The sequence below is a fragment of the Drosophila serrata genome, unplaced genomic scaffold, assembly GCF_035046125.1.
Source record: "Drosophila serrata isolate PLE 108 unplaced genomic scaffold, ASM3504612v1 contig_302, whole genome shotgun sequence".
Lineage (NCBI taxonomy): Eukaryota > Metazoa > Arthropoda > Insecta > Diptera > Drosophilidae > Drosophila > Drosophila serrata.
In genome coordinates, this window is record NW_028257200.1 from 2334108 (window position 1) to 2354259 (window position 20152).

General features: G+C 46.3%; 3 protein-coding genes across 4 annotated transcripts; 2 read left to right on the forward strand and 1 right to left on the reverse strand.

Annotated features, from left to right (window-relative positions):
• The first annotated feature begins 12 nt into the window (after positions 1 to 12).
• On the forward strand, positions 13 to 14130 carry LOC110178701 (uncharacterized). 2 transcript variants are annotated; one of them, XM_020945901.2, is made up of 8 exons: positions 13 to 1089; positions 2447 to 2592; positions 2651 to 2983; positions 3050 to 3311; positions 3385 to 4470; positions 4535 to 7038; positions 7136 to 13148; positions 13234 to 14130. In XM_020945901.2, the coding sequence occupies exons 1-8, from the start codon at positions 504 to 506 to the stop codon at positions 13674 to 13676; spliced, it is 11373 nt and encodes a 3790-aa protein (XP_020801560.2). In that variant the 5' UTR covers positions 13 to 503; the 3' UTR covers positions 13677 to 14130. The 2 variants fall into 2 exon arrangements, with proteins under 2 accessions (XP_020801560.2, XP_086693488.1); XM_086837362.1 differs by lacking the exon at positions 13 to 1089 and adding an exon at positions 1282 to 1479.
• A 332-nt stretch (positions 14131 to 14462) lies between these two features.
• Nf-YB (nuclear factor Y-box B) lies at positions 14463 to 15481 on the reverse strand. The gene is made up of 4 exons (XM_020949041.2): positions 15351 to 15481; positions 15196 to 15287; positions 14830 to 15137; positions 14463 to 14769 (listed from the first exon to the last, which is right to left on the reverse strand). The coding sequence occupies exons 2-4, from the start codon at positions 15266 to 15268 to the stop codon at positions 14677 to 14679; spliced, it is 474 nt and encodes a 157-aa protein (XP_020804700.1). The 5' UTR covers positions 15269 to 15287; positions 15351 to 15481; the 3' UTR covers positions 14463 to 14676.
• Positions 15482 to 15514: 33 nt separating this feature from the next.
• LOC110181324 (uncharacterized) lies at positions 15515 to 20090 on the forward strand. The gene is made up of 7 exons (XM_020949043.2): positions 15515 to 15721; positions 15861 to 15985; positions 16196 to 16393; positions 16458 to 16941; positions 16998 to 17768; positions 19147 to 19556; positions 19654 to 20090. The coding sequence occupies exons 1-7, from the start codon at positions 15610 to 15612 to the stop codon at positions 19990 to 19992; spliced, it is 2439 nt and encodes an 812-aa protein (XP_020804702.2). The 5' UTR covers positions 15515 to 15609; the 3' UTR covers positions 19993 to 20090.
• The last annotated feature ends 62 nt before the right edge of the window (positions 20091 to 20152 follow it).

Consider the following 20152-nt stretch of genomic DNA (forward strand, 5'->3'; position numbering starts at 1 on the left):
ATTATTGGCGGTCTCAAACAGTTGGCAAAAAGCTTGCGGATCTGGTATATTTATGGTATTTTCTTGTGCAATTAAAAAGGCTCTAGGGGTGTATTTTCGGTATATTCTAACGACCAAGCTGCAGCCCCACTTTGTTGTTGTCTGGTGGTCGTCTCGTCGTCGCGCGTCGGGAGAAGCAAAGCATAATAAAATGATTAAAATCCAACAGCCGCCGAAAAGACTCTCGATTTGCCATTGGATTCTAGTTGGAGAGTGCCATCTGTGAAGTGCCGTGCCCCAGGGCGTGAAATGCCGCCGAAGGACGACCGCCAGCGGACTCCTCGACAATGACAGTTCGACACATACACACAGACGGCCGAGGAAAAACTGGTATATAAAAGACGCCAGTGCAAAAAACAGAGCGTGCGACAAAAGAGAGGAATCGCGCGCGCCCCTAAGTTCAGTGTTCGGGAACCACAACAAGCGATTCGGGCGACGCGGAGTGGAGCAATCACCCGTCCGTGATGTCACAACACAACCCCAATCACGCCCACCCACACTACCACTACCCGTCCCATACGACGCCGCTGGCTCTGCAGCAGCAGCAGCATCAACAGCAGCAGCAGCACGGCAGTAGTTGGTACTCACATGTTGCTTCCTACCCAGCAGCCTCGGCCTCCCACTCCCACCCCCTCTCTCACTCGGCCTTTGGCCCTGCGCCCCCTTGCAAGGCCAACATCAGCAACAACAACGCAAACAACATTATGGGCGCCTATGGAGGAGGAGTGGGAGGGAGTGGAGGCTCGCATGGATATTTCGGCGCCGCTGGCGGTGGCCTCAATGTCAGCGGGGCGGGGGGTGGTGCTGGGTCGTCTTACGGCCTTGGGGCCAACACGGTGGCATATGCTCACAACCAACTGCTGCAGTACCAGCATCATCATCAGCAAAACCAGCAGCAGCAGCAGCACATAGGCCTGGGCCAGCGATCCTATATGGGCCACGATGTCATGGCCGGGAGCTATCCCTATATCAAGAGCGAACCCTTAGAGGGGTTTCAGCAGCCGCCGAATCCAATGGCCCCACCTCCGGCACCAGAAATGATGATAAAATGTGAGTATTAGTAGTACAGAATTAATACAGTAGTTGCATGTATAATCGATTTAATAATAATTTTTATAATGATGGGGCCTCTCGGATAAGTGTATCCCATAGATAAAGCTTCGGATAGAAAAACTACCTCACACACACCGCCGCTTTTCGGAGCCATTTTCCCTATAAGTAGCGTAATTTCAGCTCAGTTTTGGCGTCGAATCAATAAAACATTTGTTGAGTTTCGCTGAGGTTTGGCGCTTGTTTCGTTCGGTTGGTTTCGTTTCCAGTCGCCTCGCCAACTTACGGCTCTGTATCTCTATCTGTGCTCTGTTCGGTTCGGTTCTGTTCCGTACGGTTCTGTTTCTGTTCTGTTCTCTCGGTGTGTTGTGTGCGAAAGTACTGATGTCTGTATGTATCCATTTAGCGAATGTATACTCTCGGATAGATGCTTTATACTACCGGCGAACCCTATGCCAATTCGATTCCTACGCACACACATCCAATAAATACGTTTACATATCATCTCCTTCTCCCCCTACGGGTTTCCGAATGGGTTGGTTGTCTTCCAAGTCGTATCTTATGTAACGTTTGCTCCCTAGACTAACCTACAAAGTTCCGTCAAAACGCCCGCCCGCCCTCTGCATTCCTTGTGATATTATTTATGTGGGCGGGGCAGATTCGAATTGCGCACATAAATACTAATTTCTAAGGTAATAGATCAACATAATTCCGGTTTTAGGATCTAATACAAAGGTGGAATAATTTCATTTTAATAATTTCATTTTAAAATATATATTTGTTCCAGACGTTTTATTTGTCATAACTCTTATCATTCTATAAATCGATATTCCTCCTACGCATACTAATGTATTCTTTTTGTTTAAGTGTGGTTTAGCCGGGTGAAAGTAGGAGGGGATAATAAATACATATTGTAAATTTGAAATATATCCGATTGTACAAAGTACTCAGAGCTACAAATCTCTATATTATGTGTACGCACATATCAGACTTATCAGCTGGGATTGGGTGGGAGGCACCTATCGCCTTAAAATATTATTAGAAAACCATAGAAACCGACACTGGGTACATACTTTTTCATCTGCGCATAGTTATGCCGGACAGTGCACTTTGTAAAATTTTTAACACTAATAATATAAATAAAATCAGAAAATTTAAACAACTCACAACTATTCCAAAGTTTGTTTTCAATTACTAAGGCGTTAGGCCTATAAAGAAGTTGAAGAAAATCGATGTTCCCGTGGGAAAAAATAATATTTTTCTATTCGTGTAGTGGGCTTTACAATATTTGTTTAAAAAAATAAATTATTTAGTATATTTATATTCTTCAAACTCACAAAAACATTCCTCTTTACAGCGGAGCCCATTGACGACCTGGCCTACAAGTCAAACTACATAGACGACAATACGCCATTTGCGGACTTCAGCAAGTTTAGCGAATTCAGCGAGGACATGCTGAGTCCCAAAGTCGAGCTGACTGTCAAGGATGAGTCCTTCGTCAGGGTAAGCGAGCAGAACTGTTTATGCGAAATTCAAAATTAAAATATAAAACCCGTTTCAGAACCCCAATAGCTTTTTACGCCGTAAGCAACAATCGGATCTGACGACAGCAGAGAGCCTGCCCGTCTGCCAGCGATGCAAGGAGGTGTTCTTCAAAAAGCAGACTTACCTGCGGCACGTCGCGGAGAGCAACTGCGGCATCCAGGAGTATGACTTTAAATGCACCATATGCCCTATGTCCTTCATGACCGCCGAGGAGTTACAACAGCACAAACAACAGCATCGAGCGGACAGGTTCTTCTGTCACAAGTACTGCGGAAAGCATTTTGCCACGATCGCTGAGTGCGAGTCGCACGAGTACATGCAGCACGAATACGAAAACATTGTGTGCAACGTAAGTTTCTCCTGATTGGAAGCCGCTTGTTAACTGGTTAATTGCTATATTGATTCCCCTTTGCAGATGTGCTCGGGATCTTTCGCCACGCGGGAACAACTGTATGCCCACTTGCCACAGCACAAGTTCCAGCAGCGCTTTGACTGCCCCGTATGTCGGCTGTGGTACCAAACGGCTATGGAACTGCACGAGCATCGCCTAGCTGCACCTTACTTCTGCGGTAAATACTACACAAGTGGACAATCCCCGGTCCCGTCCTCCCAACAGCAACCGCACCAGAGCCAGACGAACTACAAGCTGCAGGACTGTCATATGGCCACCATGGAAAGTAAGTTTCTATTGCCAAAAGAATGGAAAAACAAAATACTAATCCGAAAACGCTTTCGCTTCTTTCTCCCCAGTGCCAAGCGCACCGCTTCTTAAGACGAACTCATCCAACTCGCCTGCCTTGCCTGCGACAGCAGCGCTTAATTCACTGCTGCAGCAGCGCCAGGCCAATGCCGATGGAGCGGCTATTTTTGCCGCATCTTCGCTGAAGAACGAGGTTGCTGTAAAACTGGAGCGTAGCTACAGTAACTCGACCAACGAATCTTCTTATAGCGTCCAGGAGAGTGGCTACAATAATGTGTATGGCAGCAGCGACAGCTCAGTGCACGGTGCCATCGCCGGACCACAGGCACACTCTTCAACGCTGGACGACTCCGAGGATGCGCTGTGCTGTGTGCCGCTGTGCGGTGTGCGGAAGAGCACGAGTCCCACCTTGCAGTTTTTCACGTTCCCGAAGGACGAAAAGTATCTCAACCAGTGGTTGCATAACCTCAAGATGTTCCACATACCCGCTTCCAGCTACGTTAGCTTCCGGATCTGCAGCATGCACTTCCCCAAGCGATGCATCAACCGCTACTCGCTGTGCTACTGGGCGGTGCCGACGTTTAACCTCGGCCACGATGACGTAGCCAATCTCTACCAGAACCGGGAGCTGACCAACACCTTTACCACTGGCGAAGTGGCGCGCTGCAGCATGCCACACTGTACCAGCCAGCGGGGTGAGAGCAACCTCAAGTTTTACAACTTCCCAAAGGACATCAAAAGCCTGATTAAGTGGTGCCAAAACGCTCGACTCCCGGTGCAGGCAAAGGAACCGCGACATTTCTGCAGCCGTCACTTCGAGGAGCGGTGCATTGGCAAATTCCGTCTAAAGCCTTGGGCGGTGCCCACCTTGCACTTGGGCGCCCAGTACGGCAAGATCCACGACAACCCGAAGAATCTATACGTGGAAGAAAAACGCTGTTGCCTCAACTTTTGCCGTCGGAGCCGTTCTTCTGATTTCAATATGTCGCTATATCGATTTCCTAGAGACGAAGTCCTGCTACGTCGCTGGTGCTACAATCTTCGCCTCGATCCAGGAGTGTATCGTGGAAAGAATCACAAAATATGCAGCGCCCACTTTATAAAGGAGGCGTTGGGTCTCCGTAAACTATCTCCTGGTAAGTTTTTAGGCGATTTCTTGAGTACTTTAAATAATACATACAAATTTAATTTCTTTTCAAGGTGCCGTGCCCACACTTCATCTGGGCCACAATGATACCTTCAATATCTACGAGAACGAACTGTGGCCCCCGCCAACACCGACACCTTCCTCTTGTCATCTCCAACAGCAACAGCAGTCATCTATGCATTCGCTACAACAGCAGATGCATAGCAAGTCCTATCAGCGCCGTTCGGTGGCATCCACTTCGTCATCGGCTAGCTCCGCAGCTTCGCATTATGTGGACCCGGAGATGAGCGCCTCTTACCATCTAGCCATGTCCGCCTCCGCCGGAGGCTCTTCGGCCATAAACGCTAGTGACAGCATGGACGTCTGTTGTGTGCCCAGTTGCGAGAGCAAGCGACACAATAGCGAGAACATTACATTCCACACGATTCCGCGACGGCCCGAGCAGATGCGTAAATGGTGTCACAATCTTAAAATTCCCGAGGAGAAGATGCATAAGGGCATGCGAATCTGTAGCCTTCACTTCGAGCCCTACTGCATCGGTGGCTGTATGCGACCGTTTGCTGTGCCAACCCTTCAGTTGGGTCACGACGACGAGGACATTCACCGCAATCCGGACGTGATCAAGAAGCTGAACATCCGGGAGACATGCTGTGTGGCTGTGTGCAAACGGAATAGGGACAGGGACCATGCCAACCTGCATCGTTTCCCTAGCAACGTGGCGTTACTGAAGAAGTGGTGCGCCAATTTGCAACGCAGCGTGCCCGATGGCAGCAAGCTTTTCAATGATGCCATCTGTGAGGTGCACTTTGAGGATCGCTGCCTGCGCAACAAGAGGCTGGAGAAGTGGGCAGTACCTACTCTGATCCTGGGGCATGAGGACATCGCCTATCCGCTGCCCACCCCAGAGCAAGTCACTGAGTTCTATGCCCGGCCCACGGCTCCTAACAATGGCGAGGAACAGGGCGAGTGCTGTGTGGAGACCTGCAAGAGAAATCCTAGCGTGGACGATATCAAACTATACCGCCCGCCGGAGGAGGCCACCGTGCTAGCCAAGTGGGCGCACAACCTGCAAACGGACGCCAACCAACTGACAAGCATGAGGATCTGCAACCTTCACTTCGAGGCGCATTGCATCGGCAAGAGGATGCGGCAGTGGGCCATACCGACTTTGAACCTAGCCGGCAACATTGAGAATCTTTACGAGAACCCAGAGCAATCGTTGCTGTACAGGCGACGCACGACTCACTTGAAGACGAAGCTGCCGCCAGCCTCCGTGAAGCCCACTTGGGTGCCCAGATGCTGTCTTCCACACTGTCGCAAAGTCAGAGCCCTGCACAATGTCCAGCTCTATCGCTTCCCCAAGCTCAATCGCTCCACATTGGCCAAGTGGGCGCATAATCTCCAGGTCCCAATGGTGGGCAGTGCCCAGCGCAGGCTATGTTCGGCCCATTTCGAGCCGCATGTGCTTAGCAAAAAGTGTCCGGTGCCGCTGGCGGTGCCTACGCTCGACCTAAATTCACCACCCGGCTTAAAAATCTATCAGAATCCGGCCAAGCTAAAGGCCAGCAAACTGTGCCTGCAACGAGTTTGCATCGTCGAGAGCTGCCGCAAGACGCGGGCGCAGGGCGTGCAGCTTTTCCGGCTGCCGCATAGTCCTACACAGCTGCGAAAATGGATGCACAACATAAGGACGCGGCCACGAGCAGCTATGCGGGCTCAGTACCGAGTTTGTTCTCGCCACTTTGAGACGCACTCATTCAATGGCCGAAGATTAAGTGCAGGTGCCATACCGACTCTGGAACTGGGCCACGATGGCGACGATATCTATCCCAATGAAGCGCAGGCATTTGTGGACGAGCATTGTGCTGTGGAGGGCTGCGAGGCATCTAAGGAGCAACCGGAGGTGCGTCTTTTCCGCTTCCCCACCGACGACGACGATATGTTGTGGAAGTGGTGCAACAACCTCAAAATGAATCCGGTGGATTGCATTGGGGTACGCATCTGCAACAAGCACTTCGAGGCCGATTGCATCGGTCCTAAGCACCTGTACAAGTGGGCCATTCCTACGCAGGAGTTGGGCCACGATGACGCGCAGATCGAGCTGATCCCGAATCCCAAACCAGAGGAGAGGTATGTGGATCCCGTCTTCAAGTGCATCGTACCCACCTGCGGCAAGACTCGACGGTTTGACGAGGTGCAAATGAACAGCTTTCCCAAGGACCCGGATCTATTCGAGCGATGGCGGCACAACCTGCGCCTGGATCATCTCAGTTTCCAGGAGCGTGACCGCTACAAGATCTGCAACGCTCACTTTGAGGAGATCTGTATTGGAAAAACACGGCTCAACATCGGTTCCGTTCCAACCTTGGAACTTGGTCATGACGATGAGGATGATATTTTCCAAGTGAACCCAGCGGAGCTTCAAAGCAATTTATTCGGGCGACAGCGTCGACTGCAGCTCGAGGGATCCGGCGAACTGAGGGTCAAGCAAGAGCTATCCGAGACAGAGGACAACAACAAAGTGGATGTGATGGTCACAGGCTCCAATTCCAAGCAGGTGAGACTTTTTGGGCTTAAAAGTTGCTTTTGCAAGGGTAAATCTTTCAGTTTAATTCATGAACGTTGTTAACAATTAATTTTTTGCTTTATTACAGGTGAAAATCAAGAGATCTACTTCGGATCTAAAATGTTGTGTGCACAGTTGTGGAAGAAGTCGCTTGGAGCACGGTGCACGTCTGTTTCCTTTTCCTACGGGCAAGCAGCAGCACCTAAAGTGGCGTCATAATCTGCACTTGGAACCAGAGGAGGTGGACCGATCGACGCGCGTTTGCAGCGCTCACTTTAATCGACGTTGCATCGATGGCAAACAACTGAGGAACTGGGCGATGCCCACCCAACAACTGGGACACAACGACCAACCGATCTACGAGAACCCGAAGAACATACCCGGTTTTTTCACACCTACCTGTGCCCTGGGCCACTGTCGCAAGCGAAGAAGTATTGACAACGATCTGCGTACCTATCGGTATCCTAGAAGCGAAGATCTTCTGGAAAAATGGCGAGCTAACCTACGATTGGCTCCGGATCAGTGTCGTGGTCGGATCTGTGCGAATCACTTCGAACCGCAGGTGCGGGGCAAGCTTAAGTTGAAGACGGGAGCGGTTCCCACACTACAACTGGGACACGACGAGGGATTGATCTACGACAATGAAGCTATAAAGGCTGGCATGGCCGAAGAAGAGGAGAGCATAACCACAGAGTTCCCGAGACTGAAACCAAAAAAAGAGGTGCTCGAAGAGGAGGAGGAGGAGGGTGAAGGAATTGATGGCGAGCAGGAGCACCCAGATGACCTGGACGACAATGACGATGAAGAAGACAGAGATGAACATTATTTTGATCCTCTTGAACTAGTAGAGACTTTTGCTGAACATCGTAGCGATGACGAAGCCCAGGACTATGAGGATGAAGAAGACGAGGGTCGGGTTGAGGACTCCCCTTCCAGGTACGATTTGAAGGAGGAGATAGAACAGCTTCCAAGCTCCCCACCTTCCCCTCTTCCCCGGCGTTACCAAGCTCCGCGTCGAGACAAGCCGGCTAACAACGTAACGCCCATTTGCTGCCTGAAGCACTGCAGGAAGGAACGTACTGCCTTCCACCTCCTGAGCACTTTCGGATTCCCAAAGGATCGTCAGTTGCTGCTAAAGTGGTGTGCCAATTTGCATCTAAACCCGGACGACTGTATCGGTAGGGTTTGCATTGAGCACTTCCAGTCGGAGGTACTCGGCACCCGTAAGCTTAAGCAGAATGCGGTGCCCACCCTTAATGTGGGACATGAGGAACCGCTTAGATATTCGTGTCATGGCGTGGATCAGAATCTCGAGGAGCGGGACCCGCAGCCACAGCATTCGGTTTTTCGGCTTTGGAGCCTGAAACACTGCCGAAAAAGGAAGCTAACGGAGCCGCCGGATATTCCCCTACCCAAGAGGAGAGCGCTGGAGATGCCGATGTTAAAACGAGAGTGGGAGATGGAGATGCCGATGCCAATGCCGATTCAGATGCAGATGGAGCGGAAGAATGAGGCAAAGAATATAACTCAAACTAAAAATGAATCATATATATGCTGTATCAGCAGTTGCGCAAACCAGGAAATTAACCAACTGCTGGCTTTTCCCGAAGAGAAGTTCCTGCTAAGAAAGTGGAGACATAATTTAAGGCTGTCTGAGACTGACCCTACTTCTCTAAGCCTGAAAAAAGTTTGTGTGGCGCACTTCGATTCGCAGCTGTTGGAGAATGGAAAACTCAGGAAGGATGCAGAGGCAAAAGCTGTGCCCACTGTGAACGTGGGCCACAGCAGCTGGAACCTTTACAGAAGCAATGGAATCTGTCTAGTGCCAGAATGCAGCCACACAACCTTCGGACGCGTGAGCTTCATCGACCTGCCGGATAACAGCATAATTAGGGACGCTTGCTTCTCCTGCCTCAATCTACCTGAATCCTGCGAGGAGCAGGCGAGACTATGTAGTATCCACTTTATGGAGGCATACAAGAAGTTTAATCTTCCTAATGTTCTGCACCCCCAAGTCATAGAGGCTCTACAAAGTGCTCTGGACGAAATGCAATGTGCGGTACCCGGCTGTTGTTATAAGGATGCTGATCCGAATATTTACCTAATCCAGCTTCCCGGTAACAAGGAGATGCTGTCGAAGTGGCTGCACAACACCAAGGTCCCCTACGATCCTTCTAGGCGCCAAAGCTATCGTATCTGCACGAACCACTTTGAATTAGATTACTTGGATACGAATGGCCCGCTAAAGGGGGCTATACCGACGCTCCACCTAAACCATGAAGATGAGATTCACTTAAATACTAGGCCCTTGCCAGAGGAGCAGGGCTCTATATTAACTCCACTGCGGATAAAGACGGATGTGGCCTTCCTGGGCAGTCCCTGTGCAAGTGCAAGCCCCAGTCCACGGGGCAGAATCCGGATATGCTGCATTCCCACATGTGGACAGATTGGAAGCAGTCAAGTGCGGCTGTTTCGTTTTCCCACCGAGGAGCAGGCGTTGCTCCGGTGGCTGGTGAACACACAACAGCAGCCAAGACTGATAGATCCCACGGACTTGTACGTGTGCCAGTCGCATTTTGAGCCGGAGGCCATTTGCAAGAAGCAACTTCGAAGCTGGGCTGAGCCCACACTAAACCTGGGACACGACGGTTATGTAATTCCAAATGCCAAACATAATGGAAATATTTCGGACAGCCAAGATACTGAGGAAGCAATGAGATTTATTCGGGAACGCTTCTGCTCAGTCATTTCTTGCTTTCAGGCAGGAGGACAGGATGAGGAGGGAGTGAGGCTATTTGACTATCCCGAGGATATGGCGGCTACTCGAAAATGGGCAGCTGCATGCAGACATCGCTCTATGCAGGCCAGGAGCCATGGCTTCAAGGTGTGCCAGTTGCACTTCGCTAAGGAATTTTTTGACCCCAATACTGGAGACTTGATTGAGGGTGCTGTGCCCACTTTGGAGTTGAGCAGAGATGAAATGGAGAGGCAATGTCTTGTGGCTGGATGTGTAAAAAATGATGCCAATGGAACTCGCCTCCGCTACTTTAAGATACCAAAAGTTGCTGCCCAATTGGAAGCGTGGAGCAATAACCTTAAAATCCCTCCATCGGATCTCATGCAAGGGGAGCAGCAGTACATCTGCGAGAAACACTTTGAGGCGTTCTGCTTCGGGGCCAATAAAGGACTGCGTTTTGGTGCTCTTCCAACCCTCCTGCTAGGCCATGATGAGGAGGTGGATATGCTTCCAAATCCGGAAAGCCTTTTATGCCAGGATACGTGCTGCGTACCGGGATGCGGGCGTATCTGGCAGACTGGGGACCGTAAGTTTCGCGGATTTCCCAAATTATTGGCCATGGCCAAAAAATGGAGACATAACCTTCGTCTGGTAGAGCCCGTGGAGCAACTAGCCAAGCTGAAGGTCTGCAGTGCTCACTTTGAAGCAACCTCACCCAACCTGGGCCCAAATGGATTATGTTCTAGTACCTCGATACCAACCCTGGAATTGGGTCACTCTTCTCCGGATATTTACCCAGCGGATATCAGCTTTAAGTTCCAAAAGCGGTCCGGAATGCCGGCGAAAATTTATTGTTGTTATCCCAAGTGCGAGGAAACCTGTTTGCCCAAGAATCTCTCTTACGGGCTTCCCCAGGATGAGCATCTAAGGAAAGCCTGGCTAAACCATATGGACATAGAAGATCCGAAAGACGAAGGAGTCGCTCTGCTTTGCCCGCTGCACTATGTTATTCTATATCAGCACAGTGCCACTCACCATCCGGAGCATCATGCTTCAAGCAGAATGTTTCTTGAAGACAACTACAATGAAGCGCGGAACAACAGGCGTTTGAAGATTGTGAGCTGTACGGTCAAGGGCTGTGACATGGTTAAGCCCCGGGATGGTGTAGCACTGCACGGGATGCCGCAAAACAAAGACATTCTGCAAATGTGGATAGACAATGGCCAGATTGAGTTCTTAGAGCAACAGCGGTACATGTTCAAGGTGTGTCACAATCACTTTGAGCCATGCTGCTTCTTCGACGACAGACGTTTGCACTCATGGAGTGTGCCCACTTTACGCTTACCTGGCGACGTAATTCATCAAAATCCTACCGCCGAGCAGTGGCAGAGCATGATTAAGAAGCAAGAAGCAGCAAACACATACGCAGAAGAGAGCGATGAGCCAGAGCCATTTGAGGACGTAGTTAAAACCGAGCCCATTTTGAAGATGGAGCATATCGAATCGGAATATGAAGATGAAAACCCTGAGATGCAAGCCCTAGAGGTCCTCCTAGAAGTTGGCCATGTCGAGCGAATGGAGAGTTATGAAAAAATTGATAAATCACCTTTGATCTACAACGATAATGCACCTTTTCGATCTTCACCCATACGTTGCCAATACAATGCTAATCACTGTGCCGTAGAAGGATGTGAGGTGACTGTTGAGGATGTGGACGGCACGATTAAACTGCACAAATTCCCCGCGTCGCAGGAAGCCGCACAGAAGTGGATGCACAACACCCAAGTTGACATGGACGAAAAGTTCTGGTGGCGCTACCGCATATGCAGTTACCACTTTGATCAAGAGTGCTTTCAGAGTGCTAGAATTCGAAAAGGCGCGATGCCCACGCTTCTGCTAGGACCTCGGCGACCGGAAACGGTGTACGATAATGAATTTGCACTACCAGATGGGGAAGAACCTTTTCTAGAGCCACCGGAGACTCAGCTTGAGGATACTATGACTGTGGCGTCCAGACTTCGAAAGGAGGTGTCGAATTTATGCCTGCCCCCACGGGCGCCGCCTCGAAAGTCAAGCAAGTTTTGCCAGATTGATTCTTGCACGAACCATCTAACCACTGAGAACATGACTCTTCACAAGTTTCCCCATTCGGAGGACATGTGCCTCAAATGGCAACACAACACGCAAGTCCCATTCGACCCATACTACCGTTGGCGTTACCGCATTTGCAGTGCGCATTTTCATCCGGTCTGTTTGGTCAATATGCGTCTGGTCCATGGAAGCGTTCCCACTTTAAAGCTGGGACCCAAGGCTCCTTCCGAGCTGTTTGACAACGATTTCGAAGCCATTAACCTAAGGTTGGATAAAAGGTTGACAGAGTCCAATGCTAATGTGTACATTAAGCATGAAAGGGAAGAGGATGAGGATTCTATGGTGTTCCTGGAGCCGGAACTCCAGTTACACGATGATCAAGACGATAAGATATCAAGCTGGAACAGCAAACTACAATTACAACCTGTGAAGCAAGAGAAAATTGTTTACAGCCAGATCAAGTCTGGCTATGATAAGTGTTCCCTGGCTCACTGCCAGCGCCAAAGGTCCCAGCATGGCGTCCACATTTATAAGTTTCCCAGATCGAGGCGGCAACAGGAACGTTGGATGCACAATCTACATATTCGCTATGATGAGCGGACACCGTGGAAATTCATGATCTGCAGCGTTCATTTTGAGCCGCACTGTGTCAGCCTCAGGAAGCTGCGACCTTGGGCTGTGCCCACACTGGAACTTGGTGACAATGCACCAGAAACAATCTTTTCGAACGAACAGTGCGAGAAGGAGCTGCTGACCGATCGCAGTGATCTGGTTAGCGATGCGGAGGACGAAGACGGCTTACAGGAGGACGACGATGATGAAGACGAAGACGATGTGAAGCCCGATGTAATTGGCATAAAAAGGAGGAGACGTTTTAAGATAGATTCCACCTGCCCTTCAAGCCAGATTGCACCCTGGAAAGTTAAACAATGCTGCCTCCCCTATTGTCGTGCCTTTCGAGGGGATGGCATCAAACTGTTTCGGCTTCCGAACAACCGAAACTCCATTAGCAACTGGGAAAGGGCCACCGGCATGGTATTCAAAGAGTCGCAAAGGAACACTCGACTAATCTGCAGCCGTCACTTCGAGCCAGAGTTGATTGGAGTCAGGCGTCTAATGCGTAACGCCATTCCCACGAAGCACTTGAGCCCTCAAGCAGTTAACCAGATCCGTACTAAAAAGGAGAAGAATCCTCCTGCCACTATTATACCCATCTGCTGCATGGCGGACTGTCACTACAATGGAAATGTGAAGCTGCACAAGTTTCCAAGTGGTAAGAAAAGAAACAAATTAAACGATCTTTCTTTTTTATTTTGTGGAATTGAAAAATAATGATTTACATTTCTTTTCTTTGGCAGATCCTACTCTTCTCAGACAGTGGTGCCAGGCTCTCCGGCTCACTGATACGCAACGGTATTTGGGCAAGCACATTTGCTCCATGCACCTGCCAATGAACAAGACGTTGAGTTGTGTCATCTGCGGTGGGGACAATGTAGAGTTGCCGATGTTAAGGTTTCCGGAAAACCGCAACCAGCGCGCCAAATGGTGTTATAATCTCAAAATTGATACAATACCAAAGTGGGACCACTCCAAGCACATTTGCTGCCGGCACTTTGAGTCCCATTGCTTCGACAAGCCGGGTGAGCTTCGTCCAGGAGCGGCTCCCACGCTCCATCTCAATCACGATGACACAAACATATTCTTCAGCGACTATGCCACTGGTCTTCCGTCCTCGCCACTAGGCAATCGAATCAAAGACGAGCCCCTGGAATCTGAGTCCGACGAGATGCTGCTGGTGTAGTCTCCCCTGTTCCCACTCGAAATCATTTTATTCTAGGTTTTAGCTCTACTATTTTATAGGCCCTTTTGTACATTTCTCGTACCCGTGCCACACACATCACGTCTTCTAGTTTTTACCAAGTAGTCTCTACCATCTACCAGTGATTTTAATGCGTTATTTATTCGTAAGTGACTTAAGGAAAAATTGCCATACATAGAAACGTATAACACGAAATGTTCCTTAAGTTTTTGTTTTTACTTTTATACATAAACACATACATATGTACTGCGAGAAAAAATATGATTTAGTTTCCACGATATAGATATACATATATATACCATAAATATACAAATGTAATAAGTAATATTCTGGAGCGTATATGTATGTGTAGAAATGTAGAGGACCCAGTAAAATTTGGTGTTTTGAAAATGAAACTAACAGCCACTCGGAGAGTGGCTCACATCTCAACCCTAAACCGTGTTTTATTTCCTATGGCCTAGAATCTTGAAAATTAAGTAGCTAGCAGTTAAAATTTTTTTTTTTTGGCGTTTCAGCTGCTACTGTTGCTACTTTCTCAGCCAGTCATAAGCCACAGTTTCGAATTCGGGTTCGGTGCTATAAAATATATGTATGTATATCCAACTCTAATCAAACGTCCTATGTCTGGAAAAGCCGCAACATTCGATTGGAAGATTAAGTGAGAGGAAATTTGACTAACAGCGAGTGATCACGAGTTGAAACTGCACGAGGAGCTTTCATACATTTGATCTGACAAAGAACAAAGTAACAAATTTAACAACTCGTGTGTATGTGTGTACATCAATGTTTATATATTTTAGTATTACACATTAAATTGTTTTAAATCCCGTATAATTTAAACGTATTAACTTATTGGCATTCAAATAATAATACAAAAAAAAAAAAACACTTAAATAATAATTCTTTCTTACACGGTCTACTTTTTCCCTTAAAATTGGTTTGCATTCTATCTGTATTCGACATCCCACCCCATAAGCCCGGGCTAGTGATGCTTCCCTCCCTCATTTGTAGACGAACCATCTTCGTGTTGAGCGTAGCTGGCGTCCAGAAAAAGATTTCGATCCGATTTGTTGGACTGAAATAAAAGGTCAAGGGATAAGTGAGGAACATGTTGACAAGGAAAGGCATTTCTCACCTCGCGATACTTTTGCAAATATATGGATAGCGGCTCCACGTAATTGTCAAATCCCAAATTACTGAAGGCCACAAGCAGATCGTCCCCATTGACGGTTTTCCGGTTCTCGGCCACGCTGCGCTCTATGGCCTCACTGCTGATGAAGGAAATAAACTCGGAAACGCACTCCTGGATGCACTCGCGGGCATCCTTTGCTATCTTGCCGTTTTGCGGAACCGGCACCTTCATGATTTTGATAATGTTGCAGATGGGCAGGAAGCGGTCCTGCTCCCGCAACATAATGCTGCCGTCCTGTTTATCCGACTCGTCTGATGGAAGCAATGTATGTGAACACAACAGGCAAAGGAAACTGTTACATTAGCTTACCGCCAGACGCCTCGTCCTCCTCCTTGACCATCATGTCGTTCAGATACTGTTGAGAGTCCTCGCTGTTGCTCATTTTCTAAACGCTACCGAACCTTAATATTTTAATTTTACTTTTATGGCGGCTGTTTTTGTTAGCTGGGAGTAAGTGTCCTTACTGCAAATCAACTCTCCTTTTTCCAATATTTGTTTGTTTATTATTAAACAGCGGATGGATTTTTTTGTTGTCAATTTAGCGAATTACGTTCTAGTGGTGGTGGGTTTTGTGCACCTATCGATTGCTTTTGCCGATAGTCGATTCGGTGTGCATGTGATAACTCGCTATCGCTGTATCGATAACTGATAGACAACCGATCGCAGCGCAGCGGTATATTTTTTTGCGTTCTGCTTGGAAAACATCCTCAAATTAAAGCCTAAATGCATGTGAATTTGGCCATAGTGAAGCAGGAAGTGGACATTGACGATACTAAGATCAAGCTGGAGCCGGATGATCAGTTGTCGGATAACAGTACCGTTCCAATCTCTTGGGGTAAGCGTGCATGCAATTCGCTCTCTGCACACAGGCGGCGTCTGTGTATATGTATGTGACTCTCTGGGCTTTGGGTGTCTCTTATTTTATTACGCACTATACCGTTAACTTTTTTATGATTTAAAAAAATATATTGCAGCGGGCGAAGCTTGGGAAATGATCGACACGGAAGACTCACAAACGCTAACATCGATGATTAGCGAGTCTTCGCGGGAGGATCGCATGTCCGTTGAAAGAATGGGCAGTAGTGGCAGCCAGCAACAGGTAAGCAGAGCAATCCATCCATAACCTATAAAACAATGAGGAATAAAGGGCGCAGGGATGTAATGATGAATGAATGTTATTATAAGTAGTGTCGTTAAATATATAAATTTTTAAAGGGAGAAGACAAATTAATACAATGTACTGTATTGTATTTTAAACCACTCAAGCAACTGGAGTTCCCTACATATATGTACTTATATTTGATTTTAGGTTTCAAAGCCATTCGAATGCAGAATCTGTAACTTTGTTTTCAACAAGCACCTGGATATTTCGGAGCATATGGTGGACCATCAAATGAACCGACACTTCTGTAAGTTCGGATGTGGTGCGTGGTTTGACTCTCTGGAGAAGACCCTGGAACACGAGTATCGGCAGCACTCTCAGCCCGGGCTTGCACTCTATTGTAGGGTGAGCTTTCAAAACTTCTATATTTTTATATTGATTTTAATCTCATAGTTTTATATTTAACTAGATCTGCGATTTCATGACCAAAGATGCGGACAACTTGGCCAGACATATGCATAATCATGTTTATGTCTATCGTTTCGTCTGTGCCATTTGCCGACATCATTTCGATTCCATTGATAAAATCAAGCGGCACCGAAACAATAGCAGAAGCCTCTGCAGTCAGGTGAGATACATTAATGAAGCCTCTACCAAAGCCGAGTTGGTGGCAGTCAGTGCCGCGCCCGTTTCTGGCCAGTCATTTTGCGATGTGAATATTAAGGAGGAACCACTGGAATTGGAAGAAGAAATGGCGCAGATGCCAGTGGAGGTCATCAAAGCCGAAACCCACGATGTAGATGAAGAACTTCATGAAGGTAATATTAAGGAGGATCCGGATCACGTGGAGGAAGCCATCAGCAGTGCATTCTGGTCAAGCATACCTAATCCACTTCGGAGCAAACTGCGCCTTCCCGCTATGAAATCAAACAACGAGCATATTAAACCAAAATGTAAGTTTTGTTTTGTATTAATCAATCGAAATTCTATTTAACTGTTTCCTCCTCAGCTGTTGCGAATGAAATTCTTCTGTCTGAAGGAAACCAGTCGACCATTTTACCACTTCCTTCCGAAAATATCAAAATTTTGCCAAAGAAACCAGCACAAACTGCAGCGAATATTTTAAAAGCATTGCCGAGCAATTGCATGGTCATCAAGCTGCCAGCCAACACCAAAATCATTAAAATGGTTGGTCAAACAACTCCAGCAGCCCAAAATAAATCAAGCGTAAAACTTCAGAGCGTCCAGGAAAAGTCGACACCAAGTACTATTGTAATTCCGCAGGCGATAACAATAAGTCAAATCAAGTCGGAGGATGCAAAACCGAAGCTACCTGTTGTAACTTCGCTGCCTCCTCAGACCCACAATAGGAACATAACATTACTTCAAGATGCGTTCAACAAAGCTGAAAGCCACCCAGAATCCATGAAAATTATTTCTGAATTTCGCAATCAAATACGTTCCATAGAAAAGACATTGCCGCTGCCAGGAACAGTTCTGCAATCTGCAAATACTAAAAGCAATTATCCCCCCGTCTCCCCTAAAATGGCTGCATATGAAAATGCTCCTAGGCCCCTCCAGCTACTGCTCAATCCATTGTCAGTTTCGGTGGTGAAGGAATTGCGTATAACATATCCGCTGTATGGCTTCCTGTGGAAGTGTCCTTTTTGCCATCGAGCATACGACCAGAATTACGCCATTCGCATGCATTTGATAAGCAATCATAACATGAGCCAAGAAGAACTAAATAATCTAAAAGTGATTTTAATGCCATATAAATGTAAGTACATTCGTGTTGCGACTCTCATACATAATATTCTTACACATAGAAATATTTACTTAAGCAACGGAAATCTAGTATTTGTAATTGTTATTTTATACCCTTGCAGGGTATTATAATTTTAGCCTGAAGATTAGAACGCAGTGAAGTCATTTCTGATCAGAATTAACAGGCAAATCTTTCTAGCTGCCTCCGTCTTAAAAGTTTGGGTCAAATTTCATGAAAATCAGACGACTATATCATATAAGTGCCATACAAACGATCGTTTGATGTTGAGGAAAAATGCAAATCTGGGAATGTAAAACTGCAAAAATAATATGTATAGGTGAATGAAATGAAAGCAGGTATTACTTCATTGTTTTTTAACTCAAATATATATATTTCATATTGTATGGATTCCCAGTCAAAGAATTTCTATCTGCAAGGGTATATAAACTTCGGCGTGGCGAAGTTAGCTTCCTTTCTTGTTAAATTTTGATTTGTTGAAATAATTTGCTTATAAAAATGTAGTTAATAAGCATTACAAATGGTAATGCACCTAAAGTCAGAAGCTCAAAAGCAAGTGAAGGAGTCATTTTCGAACCTATAAATCATAGGCAGTTTTATTGACCTGCTAAAAATTAACATACGAACGCTTTCCGAATTGAAATAAATGTTTTTTTTGCTTAGTTATGAACTTTTTAAGATTTGATTTGTTGAAAAAAATTGCATATAAAAATGTAGCTAATACCCATTAAAAATGGTATTGCACCTTCAGTCAGAAGATCATAAGAAAGTGAAGGAGTCATTTCCGACCCTATAAATCATATATATTCTTGATCAGCATCGGCAAATCTTTCTAGCTATCTCCGGCCACAACAAATTATTTTTCAGAAATTTCCCATTTTTTGAAAACAAAAGGAAAGGAAAGCTCAAAAGAAAGTAAAGGAGTCATTTCCGAACCTAGAAATCCTAGGCATTTTAATTTAATCATATATTCTTAATCAGCATCAATAGTCAAGTTAATCTAGCTAGGTTTGGTACAATTTTATTTTATTCAAAAAGTCAAAATTGTCAAAATTTGACAAAAAATCTAATTGTCATAAATTTAAAATTGGGTATGCAGATTTATTAATTAATTATAAAAATATTGATTTATAAGATCTAAAAAGGACATATTTGAGGTCTTATTTGTAATAATGGCTGACGGAGGCATTATCAGCATAGATCAGAAATACATAGAAAAGTTTTCCGATTGGAAATTGATTCTATTTTGGCTTATTTATGATAGATTTTCCCTGCAAGGTTATAGAAATTTTACCCGAAAGTAGCTTCCATTCTTATTTCTTTACTTTTTTGCAATCAAATTTAATAATTTTGCAATTCTTTGAAATTTCAGTACTTTCATCGGACCCACCACCTCTGGAATCAAATCAACAACTGCCAAATTCATATTCAGATGGCAAGGTTGAAAATGTAGCTTCTCTGCTGCTGGATGCGACGGTTTCAAAACCAACAACTCCACCAATTGTTGATGCTACTGATTTGTTACCACCAACGAATGAACAACCTAATAAACAAACAAAACCGGGAAAGCCGGGCAAAAAGGATAAAGCAAAAAGTACGGAATTCCAGTGCACAGAGTGCTCCAAAACGTTTACCACACTTGGAGCACTCCGCATCCACAAGACTATACATACAGGAGAATTGCCGTACAAGTGCGACTACTGCGAGAAACGTTTTCGGACCCCGGGACAAGTACGAGTACACCATCGTCGTCACACTGGCGAAAAGCCCTTCAAATGCAAAGTAATCTTAAATGATTTTTCATTTAAATATATCTTTAAAAAGTCTGAAATTTTAAAACACAATTCAAACACATACACAAATTTTACTGAAATTGCAGGTCTGTTCCTTGGATTTCACTCACAGAGAAACTCTTATATCTCACTTATCCCGGCATATTGGAATGAAGCGTTACAAATGCTACGGTTGCGACAAATACTTTGTAGTCGTCAGCGGCTTACGAGCTCATCGGCGACTCCGGCCGGATACATGCGGCAAGGTTAAGTTCACGGCGAGAGCCCACGGCCCCCGGGTAAGAGTTGTCCGGGGAGAAGTGATATTTGAGCCACACCCGGAACACAATGGCTATCTGCGTAGTGAGGATCCCGTGAACATATTGACGGAACTGGCTCAGACCTCAGACCTAACCAGACCGAAACCTGCTGAAGGTCTAAACTGATTGTTAAGTTTATGTTATTTCGCTTAAGTTTTCTTTATGCAGTTTATACATTACACTTGATGTAATATTCCAAACACCCAATAAATTTCAAAAATCTATATGTTTACGTATTTTTCATTGTCTTGAATATTTTACCTTTATAACAAGCTTCTTGGGAAGG

Coding starts and splice junctions, on each gene's coding strand:
- Nf-YB (XM_020949041.2), bottom strand. CDS start 15,268: ATGAGCAACAGCGAGGACTCTCAACAGTATCTGAACGACATGATGGTC. Junction 15,138..15,195: donor GGAGGACGAGGCGTCTGGCG/GTAAGCTAATGT, acceptor TGCTTCCATCAG/ACGAGTCGGATAAACAGGAC. Junction 14,770..14,829: donor ATTTGCAAAAGTATCGCGAG/GTGAGAAATGCC, acceptor CTTTTATTTCAG/TCCAACAAATCGGATCGAAA.
- LOC110181324 (XM_020949043.2), top strand. CDS start 15,610: ATGCATGTGAATTTGGCCATAGTGAAGCAGGAAGTGGACATTGACGAT. Junction 15,722..15,860: donor TACCGTTCCAATCTCTTGGG/GTAAGCGTGCAT, acceptor AATATATTGCAG/CGGGCGAAGCTTGGGAAATG. Junction 15,986..16,195: donor GTAGTGGCAGCCAGCAACAG/GTAAGCAGAGCA, acceptor ATTTGATTTTAG/GTTTCAAAGCCATTCGAATG.
- LOC110178701 (XM_020945901.2), top strand. CDS start 504: ATGTCACAACACAACCCCAATCACGCCCACCCACACTACCACTACCCG. Junction 2,593..2,650: donor AGGATGAGTCCTTCGTCAGG/GTAAGCGAGCAG, acceptor AACCCGTTTCAG/AACCCCAATAGCTTTTTACG. Junction 4,471..4,534: donor TCTCCGTAAACTATCTCCTG/GTAAGTTTTTAG, acceptor TTTCTTTTCAAG/GTGCCGTGCCCACACTTCAT.